Source organism: Anguilla anguilla, chromosome 7 (genome assembly GCF_013347855.1).
Source record: "Anguilla anguilla isolate fAngAng1 chromosome 7, fAngAng1.pri, whole genome shotgun sequence".
Classification (NCBI taxonomy): domain Eukaryota; kingdom Metazoa; phylum Chordata; class Actinopteri; order Anguilliformes; family Anguillidae; genus Anguilla; species Anguilla anguilla.
In genome coordinates this window covers 51,882,067-51,901,355 of record NC_049207.1, presented here as the reverse complement: position 1 = coordinate 51,901,355, position 19,289 = coordinate 51,882,067, and the positions used below count along the sequence as shown (strand labels likewise).

At 44.4% G+C, this 19,289-nt stretch overlaps 2 protein-coding genes across 4 annotated transcripts in view; both read left to right on the top strand.

The window, feature by feature from the left end:
• The window catches only part of rgs12a (regulator of G protein signaling 12a), a 63,763-nt gene extending 58,188 nt beyond the window's left edge, over positions 1-5,575 (top strand). Inside the window, exon 18 of one of the 2 annotated variants that reach the window (XM_035425153.1) lies at positions 3,724-5,575. In XM_035425153.1, the coding sequence (XP_035281044.1) occupies positions 3,724-4,031 (308 nt within the window). In that variant the 3' untranslated portion in view covers positions 4,032-5,575. The remainder of the gene's footprint in view (positions 1-3,723) is intronic. The other variant, XM_035425154.1, reaches the window with a different exon arrangement.
• Positions 5,576-6,650: 1,075 nt separating this feature from the next.
• LOC118231396 (hepatocyte growth factor activator) lies at positions 6,651-18,759 on the top strand. 2 transcript variants are annotated; one of them, XM_035425157.1, is made up of 14 exons: positions 6,651-7,214; positions 7,761-7,836; positions 8,639-8,732; positions 9,737-9,810; positions 10,252-10,398; positions 10,703-10,834; positions 11,436-11,546; positions 12,530-12,704; positions 13,176-13,273; positions 13,642-13,906; positions 14,331-14,470; positions 16,361-16,504; positions 17,128-17,273; positions 17,788-18,759. In XM_035425157.1, exons 1-14 carry the CDS (start codon positions 7,152-7,154, stop codon positions 17,950-17,952), a joined length of 1,830 nt encoding a protein of 609 aa, XP_035281048.1. In that variant the 5' UTR covers positions 6,651-7,151; the 3' UTR covers positions 17,953-18,759. The 2 variants fall into 2 exon arrangements, with proteins under 2 accessions (XP_035281048.1, XP_035281049.1); XM_035425158.1 differs by lacking the exon at positions 6,651-7,214 and adding an exon at positions 7,351-7,500.
• The last annotated feature ends 530 nt before the right edge of the window (positions 18,760-19,289 follow it).

Here is a 19,289-nt window from a genome sequence, read left to right as displayed (position 1 = left end):
TGACGAAGTAGTGGCTGCATGAGCACTGCTGGTTGAATGGAGTGAGTGGGGGGGTGTTTGAGGCCCGATAGGGTTCCCTTGTGTGCAGGGAGCAGTGATTCAGCACTTCAGCTGTGACTCCATGTTTGCGTGCGCCGCGTCTCAATGACGCATCCTCTCGAGCCTGACCCCTGTAAACATGACTGCAGGGAAAGAGAGGAGCGAGAGAGAGAGAGGAAGAGGAGAGAGAGAGAGAGAGACTGGAGATTGAGAAATGGTAGGGGGTCCGGGGAGGAGGTTTGGAGGGAAGGGGGTGTGATTGATGGGGTCGCTCGTCTTCTCCCCCTCCTGGGCCAGATGTGATGGAGCTGGCGCAGTGAGTGCTGGAAGCAGCTGGGGGATTGGGGGGGCGGTGGTGGCGGGGAGTGGTGAGGGATGGGGTGGGGGGGGGCTGTGGGGGGGGCGGTGGTGGCGGGGAGTGGTGAGGGGTGGGGGGGGGGGGGCTGTGGGGGGGGGAGTGGTGAGGGGTGGGGGGGGGGGCTGTGGGGGGGGGCGGTGGTGGCGGGGAGTGGTGAGGGATGGGGTGGGGGGGGGGGGGCGGTGGTTGATGGCTCGTGGTCCCGCTCTTCTGAATGTGAGCTCCTGACTGGGGTCCCAGTACTGCAGGAGATCGATTTCATACATGCTGCGAACATCACACGTGGGGGCTCACTGCTCCGTCCGAGTGTAAACACATTTTCGTAAGGGGGCGCAGTTTGAGCAAAGATCCGCCCGAACATTGCAGAGATCTGGTGGCCTTTTGATCAGTGTCCTCCCATATCCCAGTTATCACTACGCGGTCAAACCACAGGCTTTAAAAATGGTGCCCACTGCACAGAAATGGGACAGAAATGGAAAAAAACAAACACTCGGGTTTGTAGGCAGGCCTCTTTCACTTCTTTATTTTTCAAGTATATGTTTAAAAAACAGCTTTAGAAGTGCTGGGTTTTGTTCTGTGATTGCCATCAAACAATGTAATAATGCCCTATTTCAGGTGAAAATTTGTACAAGCCCCTGATTGCAGCCCCAGTGATGTACAATTCACGTTAGCCTTCCAAACAGAACAGTAGGAAAATGGCTTCTGTGCCTCAGAAAAGACCACTGAAGGAAATATGAATATAAGATGATATGGCTGAATTTTTCTCTGGGGAAAACTTGTCAAAGGCCTTATTAAGCAACCATGACAAGTTGCTGAATACTATGCCCAGCACTGCAACAGACATTTCAGTCAGGTGCTTTCATCAGTGCTGCCTGGCTTTGCATCGCCAGCTAAAACAGATCGCAGAGAACACTGGCCAAATAGTGGTGTAAAATATGCAGCGTATACATTTAGATAACGCACATGAATGCATTTGAAAGAAAAAAATAGAAATTTACTGCGAAAGTCTCTTCCCCTCTCCTTCATCTCTCCCTCCCCCCCCCTCTGTCCATCTCTGTTTCTTCCAACACCCTCTCTCTCCCCCTTCCCTCTGTCTATCTCTCTCCCCACCCTCTCTCTCTCCCTCTCTTTCTCCCCTCTCTCAATTTCTTTTTCCCTCCCGGCACCCTCTCTGTCTCTCTCCCCCACCCTCTCTCTTCCTCTCTATGTCTCTTCCCCCACCTTCTCTCTCTTCCTCTGTCTATCTCCCCCACCCTCTCTCTCTTCCCCCACCATCTCTCTCTTCCTCTATCTATCTCCCCCACCCTCTCTCTCTTCCTCTCTATCTTTCTTCCCCCACCTTCTCTCTCTTCCTCTCTATCTCTCTTCCCCACCCTCTCCCTTTTCCCCTCTCTCAATTTCTCTCTCCCTCCACCCCCCCCCCCCCCCTCCTATGATGCTTTGCTGTGAGCGGAGCGCTGCTGCCTCCCAGACTCCTCCCCCCCCATGCTCCGCTCCCATCCACCCCTGAAAATCAGCCGGCGAATCAGCCGTGTGTCGCAAGCCGTGAGCTCACCTCAGCTCGGCTCGGCTCAGCGCACGCAGGCCCGACCGCCGCCCCGTAACACACCCACACAGGCCCGCGCCCTCCCGCTGCCACGTCACGCAGCGTCACGGCATCGCCACGCCTCGCCCCGCCTCGCCGCGCCGCGCCCACGCAGGGCTGCGCATTCCTCTCCGCCGCCACGCCCAGCGGGACGCGGCGAGCTCCTTGATCCTGACACGCGTTCACACGCTCGGCCCCGGTCTCCGGCGCACAGCACGGGGAGACGTGGGAAAAAATAAAAACACACGCTAAAACGCTTACTCACACAACGCCCCACGCCCACACCGCCCCAGAGGTCTGAGAAGCGCTACTGATCGCGGGCGATTCAGGACGCAGATAACGGGAGAATGGAGGCACGATGTGTGTGGTCACACTGCTGCGAATTACGCCTTTTTGTCTTATGCTATCTGAATGTAACCCTTTAACGGACAGTGCACCATACTTATATGCTATATGCAGATCGTTGGAACTCTACTCTTAGTTTTAACCGACAACTCAAAAGAAATATTTTTCTGATGCGCCCGTTAAAGATCAAATTACAAACCACAAAAAGTTTTATTTGATATACTTTCAGTGTTATTTAAAGACTAAAAGGGCATAACATTTATTTGTTATTACTCATTTTACAGTAAAAAAAAGAAACTGATAAACATGCTTTCAGGTTTTATTTGACATTAGACACCGTGAAAGATACCCGTGTGTGTCATCAGTAAGGAATGTGCTCTCTGGAACCCAGCCAAGCACAGGTACATACCAGTCAGCTGTGATGTCATCTAGAACACTCCCTTTGGTTCAGGTAGAGTTGCATTATAACAGTGTGTCAGGTAGCTTCTACCAAATGCATGCTCTAACAGTCCCTCGAGATTTTTCTTCAGACTTGGTATTAATGTGAATCTACGAAGTCCTGCATGTTTTTCCATAACTGAATCTTAAGTAGAGTGAAGAGCAGGTCAGAGCTTTCTCCTGTGGTAGGTCATTGTTTATAAATGACCTCAGCGAATACTGTCATTACTGAAGTGCCCTGTTTATAGCCTAAATTCATTTAATTAGATTTCAATGAAAGTGGAAAATATAAATACAAGTGTTTAATTAAATTTAATTTCAAAGGCATCTGACGTCATCTTTCATATCGGTAATGCATGGCAGTGTTAATGCAGAATCAGAACCCAGTTGTGTGAATAAAATTTTTGAAAAACTGACCACTTCCTCAGATGTATTGCTCTGTATTGGTCTGAATGATCCTTCTGCTCTTATTCGCTCTCACTCAGTTTAAGAGTGTGATATGAGCACTGTAGTGGCAGAACCTTGACCACGGTAGACAAACTCTTGCACAAACCTGGCCACGTGGCAGCCGTTTGGTTTCAAACACTTTTGAACCAGGACCAGGGTCAGCCGTGAAAACTGTGAGTTACGTTGCGTCAGGCTTTTCTGCTGGTCATCAATATCCCGGTATTTCCGAGCCAGTCTCATCTCTCTAGTGACACGTATTGTGCGCAAAGAGGGATATTCTCTGGACGTCACAAATCATCTTTATTTGTATAGCGCTTTCAAAAGAAAACTGTCACAAACAAAAGCTTTACTGAATGGCAAAGAAGAGCAAAAACGGTGCAAGACTTGATTAAATACTGGGCCTGAGCCCCAAAATAGAAAGCAAATGAGGTAAAAAATGAAAAAACAGCTCCCAGTGGGGAGAAGAGCGGCTCTGATCTGTGGAACTTCTGTCTTTTTCGTTTTTTTTTAGACGCCGCAGAGGGGAGCTCCGGGGGAAGGGGGCGTGGTCCCGTGAGCCCGCAGGGGGTCCAGGGAGGGGCGTCCCCCCTGCCCGCCAACCGGATCATCGACGTGGACGGGGTGCGGCTGGAGGACGCCCCGCGGGGGGACCCGGACCTGAGCCTCAGCTTCGAGGGGTACGCCTCCGAGCTGCGGGAGTGCCAGGGGAGGATGAGGCGAGGGGTGTACAACACCTCCGAACTGCCGTCCCTCCTCAACGCCCCCCGGCCCGACAGCGGCCAGGCCAGGGAGGGCGCCTGCAAGGCCACCTTCGTCTGACAGGGGGCGCCGTGGAGCTGCACTTTGGAAGCGCCGGCGAACCGGCTCCAGCCGGTCACCTGCACACCCCGGGACCACCGCTGTAAATAGGGCATGATCTGAATATAGTGTAAATACACCGCTCATTATCAAGTCTGGAGCGGCTAAAGGACGCTAGGCTCCTTTTTTTCTCTCTCAAATTCAGTGTTGTTTTCAAGTTTAATGGTACACTGTGTTGCACAGCCCATTGCTTTTATTAACACAAAAAGCAAGCTGTGGTGTCCGCAAAAAAAAAAAAAAAGGGAAATGGTCGATTCTGTTCTATGAGCAGAGCGGCTTTTCATGAGTTGCAGGTGTTTTCTTACCATTCTAGTGCTAAAGTTTTTTTTCAGTCCGGTTTACCTAGTGACATTAAGCACATCTTTACATTTTAAGGTTGTTTTTTTTTGCAATGTCAAGCATAAATCTCAAGCACCTTCCCCAGGCACACCATAAAAGCACTGGAAGACTTGATGATGTGCTTCCGGTAAGTTCCCGGGAGTGTACAGGCAGTGGGAGGACGACTCGGTGTGCCTATCTCCATTCCTTAGCGGGTCCTCATTGTGCCCAGATGTGCATTTGACGTTACGCAGTTCAGTGGTTTTGCAGCTGTTGCCGGTAGTGAACTCACCCTCAACTCTCAGCTTTTTGTTCCGTTTAACATCAGCGACATTTAACTGCCTCAGAACCACAGGCCAGGTCCCCTGCCCAAGTCTCCTACAACAACTGACCACGAGGACATCAAAGGCTGAATCAGTTGGCCGCCTGCCTAGGATGCTTCTGTGCTCTTAGATTTACAAAAAAAATTTTTTTGTAAACATTGCATTATTCTTGCCTTTCACATGTTGGCTACCCTAGCAGTAATCATTTATCTCCTTACCTGGTTGAAGCAAATTGTACAGTACTTAGTTTATAAACAATCACACTGTATAGTCTCTGTACAGTAAATACCCTTTATCAGAAACATGACTGTAAACGTTTCTATGCATCCATTGTGTGCTACAGATGGTAGGCCATTTGAACTGTTTGATTCAGTTTGTATTATAGCTGCACTAAAGTAAGTAGCCTCCAACAGGTGAAAATGATGTTTAAGTTCCACTGACGTGAGCACAAATGGACTGCGTTTCATGAGAGTGGGTACATGCTCTTGCTGACATCGGAATTTCAGAATCCGTGAAACAGCAAAGATAATGTACTGTTCTTAAAGACAGTCAAATCGCGACTACAACTGATTTCTTACTGTAAATGTTCAACCCTTCGGAGCGCATGTTTAAAAGAAGAGGTGAACCGACGTTGTCACTTTTGTTGTACAGCACGTGCGCTTGCTAAAGAGATGTATAAAGAATGCACTACATTTGCGGATCTTTGCAGTCGCATACAGTTGTTTACAGATACATTCCAAGCTTCAGTATTGTAAAATATATCTGTACCTAGAAATAATTCGCATTTGGATCATCCTTGACTGGTTTAATTGTATTGATAGATGCTATTAATGTTTCATGACTGAATAAAATTAATAGAGCCCTGTTGTTTTTCCTGTGTTGTTTCTGAACTGTAGCAAGTACAAACTTATTAAGATTTTCAAAGGAAATATATCTGATTTAAATTGGGGCAAATGAAAATTGCTCACAAATTACAAACACTCTTAATTACAAACTCTCTTAAGGCAACAATTTGATGAAAAAAGTGTTTGTTTTATCATCGCCCATGGTCTTGGAATGAGCTGCAGACTAAACTCAAAGTTCATTCATTAACAGATTTTAAACAGAAGGTAGTGGATATTCTTTCTGCCAACTACAATTGATGTTTTAATTCTATTTACAGAAGCTATAATGCTGGGCGCTATGTTTTGTATTGTTAATTTTTAATATTTGTCATATACATGTTTTTATTGATTGTGCTATGTCTTGGCCAAATAAAAAAGCTTGAATAAAAAAGTCAGTTCATTGGCCTGAATAGACAGTGGAGGAGTGAGACTTATGGATGCTTGACCAATTGAAACTGTACCAGCACAACTTTGCAGTTGTTTCCAGTTAAAACCCAATCCAGTTCATGAAATTGCAATATCCTGTTGTTTGTTTCAGACGTACTTGCAACCTGGCAACAAACCTGCATGTGTGTGAGACATCCAACCAATTCTGCTGTGAAGCAACGCGTAATTTTTTTTTTTTTTTTTTTTTTTACACTGTGCTGAAATTAAAACGTCATCCCATAGTCACTCATGTTGATGTGTTTACAAGTTCTCTCCCAACCACATGTTGGTTCACTCCAGTTTTATTAAGTCTGTAAACTGTTAGTTGAAACATTTTAATAATGATTAATAGCATTATTTGTCATCCAATTTGTTTACAAATTACTGAATTACATGTCACGCTCGACTTCGCCCCCCGAATCTTCCGGGCCATTATGCATTTTAGCGACGTGCTCATTTTTGTCTTTCATACTTATTAACCATTATTTTACCACCTGACTTTAGGCTCGTTTCCAGACGCCGCTGAGCCCTTTCATCTGGAGCGTTCGATCGCGTCTGGTGTGGGTGATTTTTATGGCAACGCGAAAGGCCAGCTTCTTGTCGCAGCACGTGCGTGGAATGTTGGTGGCGTGACCTGAAAAAAGGGACCGTTGTCATCTCTAACATTTCACCAGATACATTTCTGTAACATCTGTAATGAAACGCGTTAGGAATGACTTCACGCCTTTGAGTACGTGGTGTCTGTTGACCTCTCAAGGTGTAACATTAATGACATGAAAATGTATTTCTAATATTAAACACAAAATGCTTGTCCTCACACTCAGTGGAAATTTGTGAACAAAAGTAGTAACAATGGGAATTTTACTAGCTCTTAGCTGGCAGCAGAATGCAGAGCCTATTATTAACTAACCTTTACAAAGACTTTCCCCAAATGACGCAACTGTGACCCAATGTAATCCGGAATTGCTGGATAGTGTGACTTCGGGATTGTTTGCAGTCTTTTCTCGCTAAAACTTTCTTTTGGCTTCAGCGAAGAATCACCTTGTGCGCTGTGTTGAAGCAGCAGAACTTTATTTACAGAACTGAAACTTGGCGGTTGGGCACACTTGTATATAAACTGTACAGAAGCAATGCAGATGAGGATGTCACTTGTAATATTGTTTCTCCTTCCTAGCGTAGTCAGTGCGAGGACGGTAAGTTACCATTTGCGAATACTATTAACATTTGCTTTTTTTGGGGGGGGTTCGTGTATCTTGGGAAAACATATACCGTGTGCGTATACGATTTCGGGTTAACAACGCGACAAGCACGTTTAAAATGTTTGGGGTGGGGATATACGAAAAAGAAAAACCGCGTTGTGTTATAAATCAGTTTGTAAGAAAACAAAACCGGTGGAATATCTTTCCATGATCATGTAATAAACCTGTAATTGGTTTTGGAAAGCTTATTTGCGTGATCGAACGATGGCAGCAGTGAAAAGTAATTGTCCTTTTCAGTATAAGGGAATATCTTTGTGAATTGGGGGATCAGTCAAGAAAAGGAATTGATATAGCAATGCTGCAAGGTTAATTGATTTACATGAGTTGCAGATAAGACTCCGTAATAGGTTTTGGGAATAGTTTGCTGCGCAATTGCGCAAATGTATTGAGAGGGAAATGCAATTCTATCTATTGCAGTTTGCTTTCGCAGCCAGTTCATTAATTTCAGTGAAGTTTTTTTTTTTTTTTTTGTCTTTCTAGCGAATGGTACCACCTGGCCATGAAGTTGTGAATTCCAGGAACGTGGGGGCACAGGAGAGCCAAACGTATAGTAAAGGTAAGGTAATTGCCCCCATATAATGAACACTCTGAAAATCAAAATCAAAATATCCTTTCTGTAGTCTATGTAGTTTTTTAGAAGGTTCATAGAAGAGGTGTTGAGAGTACGTATTTTCTAATGCATTGAATATTGCGCCTGAATTAAAATCACACATGGATGTACTTAAAAAAACTGTGTTTATGTTGGCTTTCGGCCATCATAATTCCCTTGCCAAGAGAGATAATTTCGTCGGGGAAAGATGACGCTCTGAAATTGGCATGCTGGAAGAACTGCGTATACTTGATTAAGGTCGGAAGAGAGCTATACAGAGCATAATATACAGTACATATCCGGTGGATTGTGAAATTCTAGGAAATTACTTATTTCCCAACAGTATCAGATGAACACTACTGTAGGCTGCTTCCGGAGACCATAGCACTACATTAGTTTTTTTTTTTTTACCATATGATAAATGAAATTTATTTAAAAAAAAGTTTTTATGCACTTGTCTGTTGAATGTGTTCTATATGTTTTACATTTACATGCAGGTCTCTCTTGAAAAAGAGATCTCGATCTCAATGAGACTACCTGTTTAAATAAAGGAAAATAAATAATAAATGTATTTAAATCTGCTTGAGGATATATTTGTAATGATATAGGCCTGTTTCTACACATTAAAATTTCCAGCGTTAATTCAACTATAACAGTGTACAGAGAATGTGTCTTTTTGAGAAACCGGTGATTTGCCGTGCGCGTGCCCTTGTATGAAAACCGCTCTGGTGTTGCATAAATAACTCACACAGACCCATTTTTCCTGCAGTGCTCACTGTGGACGGAAAGGAATGCAAATTCCCGTTCCGTTATGGCGGGACTGTTTACCATAGATGCATTCAGAAGCATTCTTCAAAGCCTTGGTGAGTCGTGTTCATTGCCCGCGTGGTTTATTATCTTATTACCTTGGCTTCTGTGCAGGAAGAAACAGACAATAATTCCTCCCCCACACGCACACAACGCTATCCGCACAGCACGATCGGTGTGCAAAGGGCAGAAGCCAGCCAATTAGCCATGGAACTTACCAAATGTTATTTTCTTTGATTTGCCCACCCTCAGAAGCGATATATTTATTTCCTTTAAGCCCGTTGGCTGTACAGATACAATGGCAAAACATCAGAGCTTTAGGCGGGGGCATTTTGTAGCTCTGATAAGGTTTTTTTTTTTTTTTTTTTGGTTCGATGTGATGAAGTAGCTGTCTTTCGCGCTGTTATCAGTTACAAAGGGTCTGCCATCTCTTCTCTTTCAATGCCAAATGTCACAGAAGTGTTGGGCAACAGATGCAATTAACATTAACAATCAGCGTGTTAATACTTCAGTTGGTCCTTTATCAACAATGGTCACGTAGCGTCAAATATGGAAATATTCTTATGTGTAAATATATTCCAAATCACCCACCAGTGTAACAGAGGCCTGTGAGATATCTGACTAATCAGAGCATTTATTATTATTTTAATTCTACAGTACATTTTTTGTGATTAATTTATTTTTACTTGAAAGGGGTTTGAGTTAATGTCATTCAACCTAAACCTTTTCCAACTTAGTCCACTGAGCGGGAAAAAAATCTGGTTTAGTTGGAGGTTTTAAAGGCATTTCCTAAAAAGCTTCTGATACTGGACAGAAGTTGAGCCACTCTAGCTGTTCCATCTCTCAGTCAGCATAGTTTCACAGGAATTTAAGAACTTGCATTTGGGTCAATTTGGTATTTTGATTTTCTGTGGGATTCTTAGTGCATGGCTGTGATATTATCTCACTTAGTGATACACATGTGTAACCACAGGAAGAAGAAGATTAAAAAACTAGTTGATCTCCAGACTGTGTTTCTCACTTTTGGTTTTTTTTTGTGTGTTTTTTTTTTGTGTTTTAGGTGTTCCACTACACATAACTTTGATCGAGATTACCGCTGGGGCTATTGCGTGCCTGAGACCAACAGAACGAGCAGTAAGAATCGTGTACAAATACAGTATAAACATGGGGCTTCCAGGATGTAGTGTACAGCTGCCGCACTAATATATGATGCACTGCCATACCTGTATATGCTTTAGAGGGTGTGCAAACAATTCTTCTTCTTCTTCTTCTTCTTCTTCTTCTTCTTCTTCTTCTTCTTCTTCTTCTTCTTCTTCTTCTTCTTCTTCTTCTTCTTCTTCTTCTTCTTCTTCTTCTTCTTCTTCTTCTTCTTCTTCTTCTTCTTCTTCTTCTTCTTCTTCTTCTTCTTCTTCTTCTTTTATTATTATTAACATTATATTATTATTATTAACATTATATTATTATTATTAACAGGAGATAGTTAGTAATAAATACATGTAGACATTTAGTTACTGTGTTGGTATTCCTATTCATATATTCATCATAGCCCCCGTTTCTTCTGTTTCTGCATTTCAGGATTGTTCCTGTTACCGGGTAGCGGTGTGACAGACTCCTGTGCAGAGTCCCCCTGTCAAAATGGCGGCCTGTGTTCCAATGTTCCCCACTCGCGCTCCTTTGAGTGTGCCTGTCCCGAAGGCTACACCGGGACGCTGTGTACAGAGTGTGAGATATTACTGTATTGACCCCTATCACTCGCCCTAATACGTACAGCCCAGGCCAGGTCACCTGATTCTACTCATCAAGGTCTTGATTGAAGAACATGATTAGTTACTTAGTAGAATCAGGTGCCTTAGTGCTAGGCTAAAACAAAAAACCCTTGCTCTAAAACCATCTTGTTGATTGATGACTTTTTGATTTGAGAAATCCATTAAAGCCTAGTTGTACATTTTTAGTTCTCCATTAGAGCTTATAGCCTCTTGAGTTTTTTTAAGATGCCATTTTGAAGATGCCCTGTGGTCTGTTTCAGCAAAGTGCTATGAAGAAGTGCACCACAGGTACTATGACGTGGGGGAATCCTGGGGTAGAATACACAATCGGAATGTGGAACAGTGTACCTGTGCCAGCGGAGTCATCGAGTGCGAGCGTGTCCGATACACAGGTATGTGATGTCATCTGAGGAGCGCGTGGCCTGGAGGTTACTTGCATCACCTGTGATGTTTATCTTATCAGCAGTGAGGAAATGATGAATCAATTCATTGGCGGCTTTTCCACTGTTGGAAGTGTCACTGAAGATCTGCGAAGACTCAGTGTTTTCAGCTAAGATTTTCAAAAATCTATCAAAATTGCACACATTCTCATACCTCACCCAGTCCCAAGTTATCCAGCCCACACAAATTCCATCCTCCCCAAACATGTTGAAATTAGGTCCCGGCTGTTAGTCTCTTGCTGTGAAGAAATTGTATTTGATTGTCTGATGCCAAGCACCTTTGAGTTTGTGGTTAGGATTGAAAGCGTAATATAGCCTCAGTTTATTATTCAGAAAATACTGCTTTTTTTTACGACTCAGTTCTGGGCAGCATGTTTGAACAGGAACTCCACCAGGAGCTGTTTGTTGCGTCTGAAACAGGAAACGGGGCAGCAGAGGACTTATTTACCGAAAAATGAAAACTGCAGTGCGGCGTGCGATCTGCACTCTTCACTCTGTTGTCAAAGAGAGAATGCCACTTCCTGTGTAACTCGGCGTGTCTCTGAACGTGCAGTCTGCATCTCGGACCCGTGCCAGAACGAGGGAGCCTGCCGTCTGATCGTGTCCACTGGGGAGGCCGTGTGCGGCTGCAGGCCCGGGTTCTCTGGCCGGCACTGCAGTTTAAGTGAGTACCGGACCCCCCCCCCCCCCCCCCCCCCCCCCCCCCCCCGCGCGCCCCCCTTTGTGATCCCCCTGCTCATATACAAGACTATTCCAGGGGCGCCCAAAGACCTTTAAAATCCTTGTTCTTGGAAATATTTGCACCATGGAAACCCCTCCCTTCCCTGCCAAAGAAAAAACTTTTTTTTTTTGCACCAGTTAGCTCTGTTGCTGTCAGTTCTTCCAATGTCAGTGTGCTGATAATGCCTTCAAATGGGCAAGCTCCCTGTTGTGTACGTTAATTCCACTGCCCAAAGTCACTGGTCACTGTGGAAACATATTTTTTAAGTAATGAGGTAATAAATCTGTCAACAGAAGTAGCACTATGGCTCATGGTAGCTTTTTTTAATATGCAAATAAATCTTTGAAAATAATTCATTTAATCTTAATATGTCATAGAAAAATCATTGAAAATATAAATATGTTTCGTGACAACACAGTATAGGGAAAATAACATATTGCATGTGTGCATAATTGCTCATCAGTCATAAATTGTCACTAATGTGACTCAGCTGTATGCATGTACTCACGTAAGCCCCTCTGGATAAGAAGCAAGCATGTGATAACTGCCTAAATGTAATTGTGAGATTTTAAAACATCACACTTTTTTTTGATGCAAATTGCTTAAGATAAACCCTCCTACAGGCTTAACCACATTAACAGAATTATATTTAACCGGAATTATTTGTAGCACAATTAGGCATCTACAGTACTGTGTGTGTGTGTGTGTGTGTGCAAAATGAGCAATGATTAATCGATAGATTTTAAATGACTAACTGAGTGAGATTAGACATACAGTACAGCACAGGCTCGTCTGCAGTTTTAACAGGTGTAGATCTCAGATGGCAGCGTGAGTCTCTGTCAGTCCCTGTCAGTCTCTGCACACTCTTATTTTGACTCCAAACGTCCCGCCGCGCTCTTATTTTGACTTCCTGCGCCCGCGCTCAGCCCCTGACGCGGAGTGCTACGAAAACGACGGCACGGGCTACCGCGGCACCGCCGGCGTCACCAGGTCCGGCGCCCGCTGCCTGCCCTGGAACTCGGACCTGCTGACCGACGAGCTGCACGTGGACAACGTGGAGGGCGCCGCCCTGCTGGGCCTCGGGGAGCACGCGTTCTGCAGGCGAGTGCTGCCGACACTGAGCCCCGATGCTGACTGACTTATCTTTCACTGGAGAACGTGGATAGACAGATAAGCTTTATTTACACGGGGAAATCCCATTGAGATATGGGTCTGTTTCACAAGGGAGCCCTGATTACAGCAGTAATAAATGCTTTTCTTCCTCACTGTGTGTAGAGCTAATGTTACAGAACTACTAAATGCCTTCAAATTGTGTTAAAATGAATTGAATGGGTGGCATGGTGGCACAGTGGTTACCACTGTTGCCTGCCAAGAATGAGGTTCACGTTCTCGTATTCGCGTGGGAAGGCTGTAGGGGTTCACTTGCAAAAGAGGTGTCAGTCTCAATCTGACTACCCTGGTTAGAGAAAGATTAGATTAATAAAATAAATAGATAAATAAAAATGAGAGTTTAGATGGAGAAAAACGGATCACAGAACCCTGACGTTCCACACGTATGTTTGCATTGCGCAGGAACCCTGATCAGGACGCGATGCCGTGGTGCTACACACTGAGGGACACTGAAATCTCCTGGGAGTACTGCCACATTCCGAAATGCAGGGCATCTCTTAGTAAGTACTGAGCACTGGGGCTACACCACTGAATATTCACTCTTAAATCAACTGGTAGGATACTTCTAATGTCCAAAATGGACAGCAAGTCTTAAATGTACTCTGTCAGAGTTTATCTTACTCTGAAATGGGAGTGCTGTGACGTTTCCCTATGCAGGACATATCCCTATGGGAGTACTGAGGCTCTGGGAATACAGTACTATGCGGAAAGAAATATCCACCAATCACCATCAGCGTTGTTGCATTAACGTTGCGCTCCTTGATTGGTGGTTCGTACTGTATGTGGAAAGGTGTCAACAACAATTTGTCCTTTCCGTGTTTTATTGTTCCTGGTTCTCATACATAGTAACGTATCTACCCCCCCTCAGCGATGTCCCGTCGGGTCGAGGTCATGGCCGAACCCCCCCTCTCTCCTGCCCCCACCCCCGCCCAGCGGCCCAAGCCCAGACGGACCCCCGTCTGCGGAAAGCGGCACAAGAAGAGGATGCCGAGGGGGCGGATCCTGGGCGGGCACTCTTCCCTCCCCGGTGCCCACCCGTGGGTGGCAGCGGTCTACATCGGCAGCTCCTTCTGCGCCGGGACGCTTATCGCCTCCTGCTGGCTGGTGTCTGCCGCGCACTGCTTCCTCGGCAGGTGGGGACTCGTCGCGCCAAGATCCACTTATTTTTTTACGACTTGCTTTTTACCTGACTTTTCTCTCGTCCAACTCACAGTAACGCATTCACATATAGTACATGCACAGAAAAAGGCACGCATACCACTTTTAAAAAAATGCTAGTTTCTTCTGATGCCCTGCAGTAACAACTCTTTATGCTCTTGAGACCATCAATTCATTTTTTGTCCCCTACAGGGGACAAAATGAGTCTCCTGTCTTAATCTGAAGAACCATAAATTCTAATACGAAATTTTCATGTTTTTGTCACCCGTGACACTTGTATTAACTTGTAAAAAAAAATACTTAAACCTTTATTTTGCCAGGTCTCAGGAGGTTAACCGTTCCCGGAATTGAAGAATTTTTTAAAAATTTATTTTTTCTTTCTTTTTTCCCTCCTCTCAGTCCCCACGTTTCCACCGTGCGCGTGGTGCTGGGGGCGCATTTGTACAACGACACGGGGCCCAATGCCAAATCCTACGGTATCGAGAAGTACGTCTTTCCAGATCACTTTTCAGTGTTCAATCCCACCCTCCACGACATTGGTAAGCAGAACTTCGTTCTTCAGTTGAAGTTACGGCTAACGTCATCGCGAGGCCTTAACTAAACCCGGGGTATCCAATCACACGGCCACGGCTTGGCTCAGCTTGCCTAATCACACGGCCGCAGCCTAGCGCGTTTCTTCCCCCCAGAAAACCGATCGAACACTTGATTGCATTACTTAGTACTTTAATTGAAACAATTTAAGCGCTCTCCGAGCTGCGCGGTTATTATTTGGCGGAGATAGAAACCTGTTTTGGCCGCAGCCTTCCAGCGCCAGAATTAGGTGCCTCAAGTCTGAACCGCTGCTCGTTCTCATTCGGTTCAGGTTGCCATGGTTTTCTCGCAGTTTTACGACTCAACGCGATCCCAGTCAAAGAGTGGCATTTTCTACAGAAGTACATACGTACGGGAGATTGAAAGCCTTTTTACAGATTAATCCTGCCCGTTCTGCACTGTGAATATTAGTACCTGTATATTAATATCACAGGCAAGCATCAAAATGATCATTATTCTACTCATCATTATTCTCATAATCTCTCATAATCATTATAATCAGATTGTAGGATTTCCTCTGAGGGAGATAATATTCAATTTGACATAATATTTTAGGTCGTTTGGGGATATGTCAGAAAGCTATGAAGAATTCCCTATTGAGGAACACATTTAGCCGGAAACTAAGCCAGGAACATTAAGGTGCCATTTTAAAACATCATCATCATTGTGATTTAAGTAATTACCATTTTGTGGGGTGATATGGTGAATGCACATTTAATGGTAAATGTACTGTCCAGCTGTGCAGCTCTGTGACAGTTGCCATTACTGTGGTATTTTAGGGGAAATTATGCAACCGATTTTTTTTTTTCCCTCCTGGTTTGGTTCCAATATTTCGCACTGCTTACAGACGCCAGCCGTAAACGGCATTCAGTCAGCTTTGCTCCTGCGCGTTTACGCGTCCCTTCAGCTGAAATAATAAACGAGTTAAATAATAAAAGCGCATCATCTGCTACCCTTTATATCACAGCCGTTTATCTCCTGAAGGGTCAGCGCTGCAGCAGTCCTCAGAGTTTGTCTCCCGTGTGGGAGGTTCACACTTCACTCCCTGTTGGAAACGCAGGCATCTGAGAGCACTTAGTCTGCACCCGAAATAACTTAACTCTTTTTCTCCGAAGGGATTCGTTTATTTATTTATTTTTTTTTACCACAGAGGTGATTAGCTGGATGTTTTTAACAGCGGTGTGTGGTGCATGATTAAGAGCGCATCTGTGATGGATGGGCTCGTTTTCTTGTGGGAGGGATTTCATTATGGCTAATTAGTTTTTTTGGAACAGCTTTCCCCTATTTTCTGTTTCGCTCCCAGATTCGGAATTGCAAATTGCAACCCCCCTCACGAGTCAAATGCTGTGCCACACGCCCATGCAAGGCACCCTGCTGCTAAAACATGCACACTCCTCTGCTTCCCCCAGCTACAGGCCACAGCGTACTGCAGGAGAGCTAGCACCAATCACAGGAAGAGATGTTTTCACAGACTCTCTCACGACTACTAGCCTGTTAGCGACTAATTAATCGCCGGGTTGGAACTAATGTCACGGCAACCCAGAGAGCCCATTCTGGCTTAAACCGTCTCTCCCAGTGCGTTTAACAGCTGTGAACTCCCAAGTCGTAGTCAGCTAGTGACACACTCGAGGCTCAAACCTGTGAATACTGACCTAGCCCTGCACTTGTGGCGAGTGTATTTTAAACTTCTTCTTATCAGACGCTACTCCTGTTAATGAGTGAGATTTTGTTTACAGTTTGTTCCCACGGCGACGCGAGCTGACGGCCGCGACGCGTTCGGCGTGCGATTAAAACACCCCACCCTGGGGGGGCGCTCTTCCTCCCTCTTCCTCCCGCAGTCCTGGTGAAGCTGAAGAGGCAGAACGGCGGACGGTGCGCCAGGAGGAGCCAGTTTGTGCAGCCCATCTGCCTGCCAGCAGGGGGCGTGACCTTTCCCGACTACCACTGCTGCCAGATCATGGGCTGGGGTTACATGTATGAGAGTGAGTCCTGTTCCCGACAGCCTCTTCTTTCGCTCACCTCACCTGCTCTGCGCCTAAGGGCAAGCGCCAACCCAACGCCATGTTCAGTGTAAAAATATCAGTCGACAGAATATTAGTAATATCCCTATTATCATTTAGCCTAAGTAGCTGTTGACGATGGGCCAGTTTCCCCTCTAAGCCAACTTCCTCCTGTGATTTCTTTCCACCCACCCAGGTGTTCTCCTCACTTCTGTCTGAGTGTTTTTCCTCCCTGTGGGGTGGGTTTTTCACCCTTACCTCCTCAATGATGATTTTATTTGGGTTTCACTCCTGGTCTTTTATATTTTTTTCCTTTTTCCATATTTGCCTGCGAAGCGTCTCTGACAGTGTCTCCATAGCACCGTGCTGTAAAAAATAAAATAAAAATTGAATTGATGGTGAATACATTTTACTCAGGTGATTAACTTTACTCAGCCGCAGTGTGTGTTTTTAGGGGCACCTGGTAAGAGTCGTCTCTTACCATCGTGAGAGATGACTGGATGTGATGAGATTGGTGTTTGTCTTTCTGATGTTGGATCCGATCCCATCTAGAGGATCCGGTCCTATCTTGAGTTCGCTCCGTGTTTTGCCGTTTGCTCTTCCAGAGGCCAACGTATACGCACATCACTTAATGGAAGGCACCGTCCACATAGTCCCGTTTGAGCAGTGCTCCCGGCCGGACGTGTACGGCTCAGAGGTCACGACCAACATGCTGTGCGCTGGAAGCCATCGCTGTGTGGACGCCTGTCAGGTACTGTGGGGTCATAAATCAAACGTCATACTGCAGGGCATCGAACATCAGACACTTCAGAATAAATGGGTAATAATATGGCACTAAGCTGAAGTTGAACCAATTTGTGACTGTAACTCTGTGAGGCAATTATAGTCAATTACACAGCAGGTTAATTGGTAATGAGTAGGTAATTAGTTTTAATCACTTTTGCTTCTGAAAGGCAATTTCTTTTAAATGACATGGTAGATTAATAATGATATAATTTAAAGTAACCATGGTTACAACTTATTACGGCTCATTTTGAGATATTTACCAGTGCTGTTGGCTATTCATTCCAAGCTGGGAAGTAAGCTACTGAACTGATTTTGGCTCAGATAGTCAGAATGTACCCTGCAGCGTTCTATGATTACACAGCGTAGTGTTGTACAGTATCTCAGTCTGCTTGTTTGTATGCTCTGCATAATTCCCCACTCTCGGGCAGCATGCACTAACAGGGCTGTGGCCGTGTGTCCGTCTGTCTGTAATCCTCCAGGGTGACTCCGGTGGCCCTCTGGACTGCGTGAAGAACAACGTCCACTACCTGTACGGCATCATCAGCTGGGGCGACGGCTGTGGCAGGAACCGGAAGCCGGGAGTCTACACCAAGGTCTCCAACTACGTGGACTGGATCCACCGCGTGATGAAGCGCAAATCCTAACGCCGTCCCCGGCAACGTGAAAACGTCAGACTGCGTAACGTGGAGAACAAAGAGCAAATCCTAATGCGATACCAGCGCTGGAAAACAACTGAATATGTAACGCGGAGAACAGGCCGTTAGGTCCGTCGAAGTCTCGTCATTTACCGACAAACTAGAGAGCATCTAGCGCTGAATCCAGTCTGGACTTGAATACCTCTGCTTCTACGTCCATGCCCTGGAAATTGCAGAAGCAAATTAGCAGCCATTGGACTTGAAGAATGTTCTGGAAATGTGGACAGTACTTTCAAATTTTCCTGGACGTAAAGGTATAGAAGAAGGCTTTCCAGTAGTATTTTTAAAAATTATGTTTTATTATTTTATTTTATAATTATACATATTTTGCAAATGTATAATTGTTCATTGATAAATATTCAATATTCTCCATGAAAAATGTTTCTATTATGTGTTATACACTGTATCTATTTCTGTGTACATGTAAGGGACCAATTCAACGAAAGAATAGTTTGGCCTTAATTTAAAATAATAACAGTAAAGACTGAACATTTGACAATGAATTTCAATCAAAATTAAGGAAAAAATAACTCTTCTTTTTGACTGAATTTCTGAATTTCCTGAAGAATATATTTTTTCATCTTTAGCATTGTATATCTATACTCAATATTTGCCACTGTTATTCATAAAATTAGCACAATGTGTATGTAGGTAGTAGCATAATTTATTAACTAACAGTACTTGAAAGGAGTTGCATGTTTCACTGTAATTTTTGTATATTAGGACTTTATAAGGTAAAAGACTTCAGTACTTAAACATTTTCAGTCCTGTATTTTTTCAAGTTTTATAATGAGTATTCTTTTTGAAAGGACAGCCACCTAAAGTGTTACAACATTGAACCAACACTTAAGAAGCATATTCTTTAATAAAACAGAAATGGCAAAAGTACAATAAATAGCATTTACAACTAACAAAATTTTCTCATTGCTGAGTTTCTGCTCTGGGAAACCTCTAAAGACACACACACGCCCAACAGCAGGATACAAAGATAGGTTGGTCTTTGATAGCATCTAAACCCTAGTTAGGTTAGCTATGTTAGGAAGAATCCCTACAGCTAATCCAGTGAAGGTAATGTTACCAATCATTTTCAACACAGGAAAGATGTCGTAATAAATAAATAAATAAATAAATATTATTATTAAGCTTGCAACATTCCCAATCCATTGGACATTGTCCTATATTGTTTTGCCGTTTTATTGATACCTATTCAGGGGATCGTTTTTAAGCGTAAATTAGTTATGGCAGGGGGTTTGGGTTTTGATTATGCGTGCGTAGATATTTCCTAA